The 9,374-nt window shown below is 48.2% G+C and overlaps 1 protein-coding gene across 1 annotated transcript; it reads left to right on the forward strand.

Annotated features, from left to right (window-relative positions):
• The first annotated feature begins 2,063 nt into the window (after positions 1 to 2,063).
• Positions 2,064 to 3,775, forward strand: LOC123992361 (smoothelin-like protein 1). Its single transcript, XM_046293509.1, has 4 exons — positions 2,064 to 2,551; positions 2,665 to 2,779; positions 2,868 to 3,019; positions 3,124 to 3,775. The coding sequence occupies exons 1-4, from the start codon at positions 2,064 to 2,066 to the stop codon at positions 3,470 to 3,472; spliced, it is 1,104 nt and encodes a 367-aa protein (XP_046149465.1). The 3' UTR covers positions 3,473 to 3,775.
• Positions 3,776 to 9,374: the final 5,599 nt, after the last annotated feature.

Genomic DNA, 9,374 nt, shown 5'->3' on the forward strand with positions numbered 1-9,374 from the left:
CCTTTCTCTCTCTCAACACACACACACACACACACACACACACACACACACACACACACACACACACACACACACACACACACACACACACACACACACACACACACACACACACACACACACACACACACACACACACACACACACACACACACACACACACACACACACGTCCATCCTATTTTCACTGATGAGTCACTACCCTGAAACATGACCAGGAGTGACACCTGGGACAGTCCCTCAAGTGCACTGACCTAACATAAATCCAACATACTGTATTATCTGCAATGTTATATATCTTAAAAGTAGGCTGAATATTTGCATTACATAAAAACAACATAGACATGTAATATGTTTCAGTTGTGACTTATTAAAGTCATGGAACATTATGATAGTCATGTGTAATATTACAGCCATAAACAACTCTGTACAACTCTGTACATGTGTTCTGAGTGTAACAGTATAGACTTTACGTCCGTCCCCTCGCCCCGACCTGGGCGCAAACCAGGGACGCTCTGCACACAGGCAACAGTCACCCTCGAAGCATCGTTACCCATCACTCCAAAAGCAGCGGCCCTTGCAGAGCAAGGGGAACCACTACTTCAGGGTCTCAGGGCGAGTGACGTCACCGATTGAAACGCCACTAGCACGCACCACCGCTAAATAACTAGCCATTTCGCATCGGCTACATGAGCACCAACGTAACTATGGGGATTCTCTAGAGTGAAACAGACTAATTTCCTAGTTTAGTACTTAACTATGTATAATGCCACTTTACATAGTCTCTCCCCTCAACAACTGATATAAAATCAGGTCTCTGACAACAGTTATGTCCTATAACCCTAACCAAAACTACCTCAAGTGCTCAGAATTGCCAATTGTAATCTTATCTGGTTTGTCTCTCAGACAGAGAGAGAGGCTCCAGTCCAGGAGTGTGACCCCCCGAAGAGAGAGCACCTGGCGGAGGACACAGTGGAATGTCATAGGGTCAAGTCAGGGGCTAATAGGGCGAAAACTCCAGAACAGGCAACAGGGGCTAGCATTGAAAACATAGAGGAGTCTCAGCCTGTAACCGACGCCAATGAGGTTAATGGTGAAGAGACTTGTAAGGGTGAGGAAGGGCCGTGTCATGGTGCAGACACCGGAGAAACAGAAGATCCCAAATTGGTGCAAGGAGAGGGGGAAAGTGAGATGGAGGAGCACAAGAATGGAAAGGGGCAAGAGGTGGTCAAGAATGGAGAGATTGAGAAAAAGAAAGAGGAGCTGAAAGAGGACAAAGAGAAGGGGGGAGAAAAGAAAGAGGGGAAGGGGGGGGAAATAGAAAAGAGAAAAGGAGATGAAGAGAAGAGGAAAGACAGAAAAATAAAGGCAGGGAAGAGAGAGGCAGGGAAGGGAGAGGCAAGGAAGGGAGAGGCAGGGAAGGGAGAGGCAAGGAAGGGAGAGGCAGGGAAGAGAGAGGCAGGGAAGGGAGAGGCAAGGAAGGGAGAGGCAGGGAAGGGAGAGGCAGGGAAGGGAGAGGCAAGGAAGGGAGAGGCAGGGAAGAGAGAGGCAGGGAAGGGAGAAGCAGGGAAGGGAGAGGCAGGGAAGGGAGAGGCAGGGAAGGGAGTGGCAGGGAAGGGAGAGGCAGGGAAGGGAGAGGCAGGGAAGGGAGAAGCAGGGAAGGGAGAAACAGGGATGGGAGAGGCAGGGAAGGGAGAGGCAGGGAAGAGAGAGGCAGGGAAGGGAGAAGCAGGGAAGGGAGAGGCAGGGAAGGGAGAGGCAGGGAAGGGAGAGGCAAGGAAGGGAGAGGCAGGGAAAGGAGTGGCAGGGAAGGGAGTGGCAGGGAAGGGAGTGGCAGGGAAAGGAGAAGCAGGGAAGGGAGAAGCAGGGAAGGGAGAAACAGGGAAGGGAGAAGCAGGGAAGGGAGAGGCAGGGAAAGGAGTGGCAGGGAAGGGAGTGGCAGGGAAGGGAGAAGCGGGAAGGGAGAGGCAGGGAAAGGAGTGTCAGGGAAGGGAGTGGCAGGGAAGGGAGAAGCAGGGAAGGGAGAAACAGGGAAGGGAGAAGCAGGGAAGGGAGAAACAGGGATGGGAGAGGCAGGGAAGGGAGAGGCAGGGAAGGGAGTGGCAGGGAAGGGAGTGGCAGGGAAGGGAGAAGCAGGGAAGGGAGAAGCAGGGAAGGGAGAAACAGGGATGGGAGAGGCAGGGAAGGGAGAGGCAGGGAAGGGAGTGGCGGGGAAGGGAGAGGCGGGGAAGGGAGTGGCTGGGAAAGGAGACGGAGAGGCAGTGATGGGAGAGGAAGGGAAGGGAGAGGGAGGGGAGGCAGAGGCAGAGGAAGGGAAGGCACCAGAGAACAAGAGCAAACCAGTAAAAGAAAAGGAAGGGGCGGGAGGAGGAATGGTTAAAGAGAAAAGCAAGGAGGTGGAGAAGCAAGGGAAGACCAAAAGAAAGAGTGTCTTGAATCCCACCGCCTCTACCTCATCCTCTGCAGCCCCCTCTGTGATCCGACCCCGGAACTCTGCCCGGATGTCCAGAAAAAATGACATCATAGCAAAGTTCCAGCAAAATGCACCTGAGTAAGTTATGACATGTATAATGTGTCCAATGTGTATAATTAAATATATAATATGTATTAATATAACAACATTCTAATGGGGAGAGTTGTATTTGTCTTTTGACTTATTTTAAGGACACCGGTTGTCCGCAACTTCAAACTTCAGAGATCATCTATGGCTGTGGCAAGTGGGGCATCAATCAAACAGAAAGTGCTTTCATGGTGTGCCAACAAAACACGCAACTATGAGGTGAAGGGATGGTCATGGTCATGCACAAGAGACATAAGAAGTGACATCTGGGGAACCATAACCCTGCTTGCCACCCTCTCTTTCCCAGGGTGTTTCCATAGAGAACTTCTCATCTTCATGGTGTGATGGGCTGGCGTTCTGTGCACTCATCCATCGCTTCTTCCCAGATGCTTTTGACTTCTCAGCCCTGAACGCATCTGAAAGAGAGAAGAACTTCACCCTGGCCTTCAACACAGCAGAGTATGAAGCTGTATGTGTGTGTGTGTTTGTGTCTGAGTGTGTGTGTTGTAAAGTAATCATCCTCTCTCTCTCTTTCTCTCTCTCTCTCTGTCTCTCTCTCTCAGGACCATGGCTGACTGCTACCCCCTGTTGGAGGTTGGTGATATGCTCCTGATGGGGAACAGACCAGATCCTATGTGTGTGTTCACCTATGTCCAGGCTCTCTGTCATCACCTCTCCAAAATAGAGAAGGAGAAGAAGGACAAGGAAGAAAAGGAGAAGAAGGACACAGCAGAGGAAAAGAAGAGTGAAAAGATGACCGACGGAGAGGTAGAAACCACTACAGAGAAGAAAGAGGAGGAGAGTGTGGGAGGGGAGAACAAAGGAAAAGATGGGAAAGAGAAAGAGAGCTCAGCGGTGGAGGGAGAGAAAGAGAAAAGAGAAGTTGTAGTGTTAGTTGAAGGGCAGGCTTAAGCTAACGCTAAAGATACATTGAAAAGACCAAAGGAGAGAGATTCAGAAAGACTTAAGCTACATCATGAAGTAGAGTCTTACAGTGTTCAACGCGATTGTGTGTGTAGCGTATATGAGCATCATTTCTTAAAGAGTGACACATTACTACTGTGTATTCAAAAGCTGGCTTTGTGAAGGTTTGGAATTATGCTCAGATTCCAACAATGTGTGTCAATTGTAACCTGTTGTGATATTTTAAAAATGATTTAACATGCTGTGTTTTGGAACTTTGCGCAGAGGAACATTAAACGTCAATGTGTATTATAATGTATTCTTTTGATTTATTCTTCAGACAGACCACCCATGTATACTACCATTCAAAAGTTTGGGGTCACTTTGAAATGTAAAATAACATCAAATTGATCAGAAATACAGTGTGGACATTGTTAATGTTGTAAATAACTAGTTGGAAACGGATGATTTTTTATGGAATCTACATAGGTGTACAGAGGCCCATTATCAGCAACCATCACTCCTGCGTTCCAATGGCACGTTGTTTTGGCTAATCCAAGTTCATCATTTTAAAAGGCTAATTGATCATTAGAAAACCCTTTTGCAATTATGTTAGCACAGCTGAAAACTGTTGTTTTTATTAAATAAGCAATTAAACTGGCCTTCTTTAGACTAGTTGGGTATCTGGAGCATTAGCATTTGTGGGTTCGATTACAGGCTCAAAATGGCCAGAAATAAAGTCCTTTCTTCTGAAACACAGTCTATTTTTGTTCTGAGAAATGAAGGCTATTCCATGCGAAAAATTGCCAAGAAACTGAAGATCTCGTACAATGCTGTTTACTACTCCCTTCACAGAACAACGCAAACTGGCTCTAACCAGAATAGAAAGAGGAGTGGGAGGCCCTGGTGCACAACTGAGCAAGAGGACAAGTAGATTAGAGTGTGTAGTTTGAGACACAGATGCCTCACAAGTCCTCAACTGGAAGCTTCATTAAATAGTACCCGCAAAACACCAGTCTCAACGTCAACAGTGAAGAGGCAACTCTGGGATGCTGGCCTTCTAGGCAGAGTTCCTCTGTCCAGTGTCTATGTTCTTTTGCCCATCTTAATCTTTTCTTTTAATTGGCTAGTTTGAGATATGGCTTTTTCTTTGCAACTCTTTGCAAGCTATGGATCTTTTCATTGAGACCACACTAAATAGCCAATAGGCACACTTGATATTGCGCGCCCAGCGGAGAATCAGAGATGAGGGGTGGCATCGGGCACACATCGATATATAGCCTAATAAGTAACTTACATAAAACACTGAGAAATATAGAAATTCAATCAATTATAAATTACATGAATTCTATTGTGTAGTTTATGTCTTTGTGTTTTATGTACCATCTTTTTAAGCACATGACCAAATGAATTTTCCCCTGGTGGGATAATAAAGTTGATCTGAATCTGAATCTACTCTGCTGGACTTGATAAAACATGTAAAAAAACTCCCCATGACTGAAATTGAACAAGCATGACCTTCCCCCATTTTCCTCCAGGTAGCAATCCTGTAAAGTTCCATCCTTCACTAATATGATGATAACGATGTAGACTGTGTAGAGGTCAGCAGTTATGGTATTGCTTGGATATTTATTTTTAGAAAGGGTCACAGACAGTTGTTGTGTTGTGCACTGAAGTCGATTCTGCTGCAAACATTTCTTAAACAGAAGCAAATGTAACGACATGTGGATGGACCCACCTCAATTTGTCCAATAGAAACTCTCGTTCCTTTTTGTAACTGTGTGGACAAATGATTACACCCCAGATAAGCTAGGTGCTGGCAAGACTGCAAGGCTCCAATTTGGATGCATGCAATTTTTCTGTAGCCTTTGGGGCCAACGCAGGCACAGATAATTAATCCATGAATAATGGTAGCATTAATCTCACCATCGTTGTTTTTACAATGATAAAGTGACTAAAAACCACGTTCCCTTTTTAATGGAAGGATTTGTATGGAAAGCCAAGTGAAGCCAACATTAAATGGATACTTATGTAAATGAGGTATTTTACATTTTTTTAAATAAATTTGCAAACATTTCTAAAAACCTGTTTTCGCTTTGTCATTATGGGGTATTGTGTGTAGATTGCTGAGGATTCTTTTTTATTTAACCCATTTTAGAATAAGGCTAGAACGTAACAAAATGTGGAAAAAGGCAAGTGGTCTGAATACTTTCCAAAGGCACTGTAGTATATGTTTGTGTGTCAGATATTACCTACGCTACCATCGACGACTGTCGGTGAGCAGACAAGAGGTGAGGCTGGAGGTGAGGTCTTTGCCAGAGCCCATGGACATTATTAAATGCATCTAAGAAGCAGAAAATAAGCAACAAATAATGTCAGTTTACATACATTATATTTCATTATGATGCACCGCATCCTGAAATTGGCAACCCTCGCCGCCAACCTTGGCCTAGTAAACCTAACCAAGGGCCCCACTGGACTGAGGGGCAGCTCCGGACTGAGGGGAAAATCAGGACTGAGGGGAAGCTCAGGCAGGTTGATGGCTCTGGCAGGTTGATAGCTCTGGCAAGTTGATGGCTCTGGCAGATCCTGGCTGGCTGGTGGTTCTGGCAGATCCTGGCTGACTGGTGGTTCCGGCAGATCCTGGCTGAATGGCGGATCTGGAAGATCCTGGCAGACTGACGGCTCTGGCTGCTCCATGCTGACTGGTGGCTCTGGCTGCTCGATGCTGACTGGCGGCTCTGGCTGCTCCTTGCAGACTGGCGGCTCTGGCGGCTCCTTGCAGACTGGCAGCTCTGGCGGCTCCTTGCAGACTGGCGGCTCTGGCGGCTCCTTGCAGACTGGCAGCTCTGGCGGCTCCTTGCAGACTGGCAGCTCCTTGCAGACTGGCAGCTCCTTGCAGACTGACAGCTCCTTGCAGACTGACAGCTCTGGCAGCGCTGAACAGGCGGGAGACTCCGGCAGCGCTGTAGAGGAGGAAGGCTCCGGCAGCGCTGAACAGGCGGGAGACTCCGGCAGCGCTGAAGAGGAGGAAAGCTCTGGCAGCGCTGGACAGGGGGGAGACTCCGGCAGCGCTGGAGAGGAGGAAGGCTCTGGCAGCGCTGGACAGGCGAAGCACACTGTAGGCCTGGTGCGTGGTGCTGACACTGGTGGTACTGGGCCGAGGACACGCACAGGAAGCCTGGTGCGGGGAGCTGCCACCAGAGGGCTGGTGCGTGGAGGTGGTACTGGATAGACCGGACCGTGCAGGCGCACTGGAGCTCTTGAGCACCGAGCCTGCCCAACCTTACCTGGTTGAATGCTCCCGGTCGCCCTGCCAGTGCGGCGAGGTGGAATAGCCCGCACTGGTCTATGCAGGCGAACCGGGGACACCGATGCGTAGAGCCGGCTTCATGACACTTGGCTCTATGCTTACTCTAGCCCGGCCGATACGAGGAGCTGGTATGTACCGCACCGGGCTATGCACCCACACTGAAGACACCGTGCGCTCCACCGCATAACACGGTGCCTGCCCAGTCTCTCTAGCCCCCCGGTAAGCACAGGAAGTTGGCGCAGGTCTCCTACCTGGCGTCGCCATACTCCCTGTGTGCCTCCTCCTAAGACATTTTTGGGGCTGACTCTCGGGCTTCCAACCGCGTCGCCTTGCTGCCTCCTCATATCAGCGCCTCTCTGCTTTCGCCGCCTCCAGCTCTTCTTTGGGGCGGCGATATTCTCCAGGCTGAGCCCAGGGTCCTTTTCCATCCAACTCATCCTCCCATGTCCAGTACTCCTTGCGCTGCTCCTGCTGCCGCTGCCTGTCACCACGCCGCTTGGTCCTGTTGTGGTGGGTGATTCTGTAACGGGATTCTTCCTTCGAAGGAGAGGCGGACCAATATGCAGCGTGGTTGAAGTTCATGGTTTATAATAAGGAAAACTATACATGAACAAACTACAAAACAATAAATGTGAAAACCTGAAACCAGTCCTGTGTGGTACAAACACTGACACAGGAGACAATCACCCACAAAACCCAACACCAAACAGGCTACCTAAATATGGTTCCCAATCAGAGACAATGACTAAACACCTGCCTCTGATTGAGAACCACTCCAGGCAGCCATAGACTATTCTAAATAACCCCACTAACCACAATCCCATGACCTACAAAAACCCCAAGACAAAACACACCACATAAATAACCCATGTCACACCTTGGCCTGACCAAAATAATAAAGAAAACACAAAATACTAAGACCAGGGCGTGACAGCTGTACAGAAACTCAGCTTAAAACCCCAAACAGCAAGCAATGCAGGTGTAGAAGTACGGTGGCTAGGAAAAACTCCCTAGAAAGGCCAGAACCAAGGAAGAAACCTAGAAAGGAACCAGGCTATGAGGGGTGGTCAGTCCTCTTCTGGCTGTGCCGGGTGGAGATTATAACAGAACATGGCCAAGATGTTCAAATGTTCATAAATGACCAGCATGGTCAAATAATAATAAGGCAGAACAGTTGAAACTGGAGCAGCAGCACAGTCAGGTGGACTGGGGACAGCAAGGAGTCATCATGTCAGGTCGTCCTGGGGCACGGTCCTTGGGCTCAGGTCCTCCGAGAGAGAGAAAGAAAGAGAGACTTAGAGAGAGCATATGTGGGGTGGCCAGTCCTCTTCTGGCTGTGCCGGGTGGAGATTATAACAGAACATGGCCAAGATGTTCAAATGTCCATAAATGACCAGCATGGTCGAATAATAATAAGGCAGAACAGTTGAAACTGGAGCAGCAGCACAGTCAGGTGGACTGGGGACAGCAAGGAGTCATCATGTCAGGTCGTCCTGGGGCACGGTCCTTGGGCTCAGGTCCTCCGAGAGAGAGAAAGAAAGAGAGAATTACAGAGAGCATATGTGGGGTGGCCAGTCCTCTTCTGGCTGTGCCGGGTGGAGATTATAACAGAACATGGCCAAGATGTTCAAATGTTCATAAATGACCAGCATGGTCAAATAATAGTAAGGCAGAACAGTTGAAACTGGAGCAGCAGCATGGCCAGGTGGACTGGGGACAGCAAGGAGTCATCATGTCAGGTAGTCCTGGGACATGGTCCTCGGGCTCAGGTCAGTTGAAAATGGAGCAGCAGCATGGCCAGGTGGATTGGGGACAGCAAGGAGTCATCATGTCAGGTAGTCCTGGGGCATGGTCCTAGGGCTCAGGTCCTCCGAGAGAGAGAAAGAAAGAAGGAGAGAATTAGAGAACGCACACTTAGATTCACACAGGACACCAAATAGGACAGGAGAAGTACTCCAGATATAACAAACTGACCCTAGCCCCCCGACACAAACTACTGCAGCATAAATACTGGAGGCTGAGACAGGAGCCTCTTTTCCTCAAAGAAGTTCATGAATTAATCACTGCTGAAGTGAAAGCCATCCTCTCTTGGGGAATGCTGCTTTTTAGTTAGCTTTGTGACAATATCTAAAATAAACTTTGGATTGTTCTTATTTTCCTCAATAAAGTTGGAAAAATAGGATGATCGAGCAGCAGTGAGGGCTCTTCGATACTGCACAGTACAGTCTTTCCAAGCTAGTTGGAAGACTTCCAGTTTGGTGTGGCGCCATTTCCGTTCCAATTTTTTGGAAGCTTGCTTCAGAGCTCTGGTATTTTCTTTATACCATGGAGCTAGTTTCTTATGACAAATGTTTTTAGTTTTTAGGGGTGTGACTGCATCTAGGGTATTGCGCAAGGTTAAATTGAGTTCTTCAGTAAGGTGGTTAACTGATTTTTGTCCTCTGGCATCCTTGGTTAGGCAGAGGGAGTCTGGAAGGGCATCAAGGAATCTTTGGGTTGTCTGAGAATTTATAGCATGACTTTTGATGATCCTTGCTTAGGGTCTGAGCAGATTATTTGTTGCGATTGCAAACGTAATAAAATGGTGGTCCGATAGTC

Source organism: Oncorhynchus gorbuscha, linkage group LG13 (assembly GCF_021184085.1).
Source record: "Oncorhynchus gorbuscha isolate QuinsamMale2020 ecotype Even-year linkage group LG13, OgorEven_v1.0, whole genome shotgun sequence".
Classification (NCBI taxonomy): Eukaryota; Metazoa; Chordata; class Actinopteri; order Salmoniformes; family Salmonidae; genus Oncorhynchus; species Oncorhynchus gorbuscha.

What these genes read in the sequence shown, in the direction of transcription:
- LOC123992361 (XM_046293509.1), top strand. Translation starts at nt 2,064, where the DNA reads ATGGGAGAGGCAGGGAAGGGAGAGGCAGGGAAGGGAGTGGCAGGGAAG. An exon ending in TTCCAGCAAAATGCACCTGA is followed by an intron (nt 2,552 to 2,664) that starts GTAAGTTATGAC and finishes ACTTATTTTAAG; the next exon opens with GACACCGGTTGTCCGCAACT. An exon ending in ACAAAACACGCAACTATGAG is followed by an intron (nt 2,780 to 2,867) that starts GTGAAGGGATGG and finishes TCTCTTTCCCAG; the next exon opens with GGTGTTTCCATAGAGAACTT.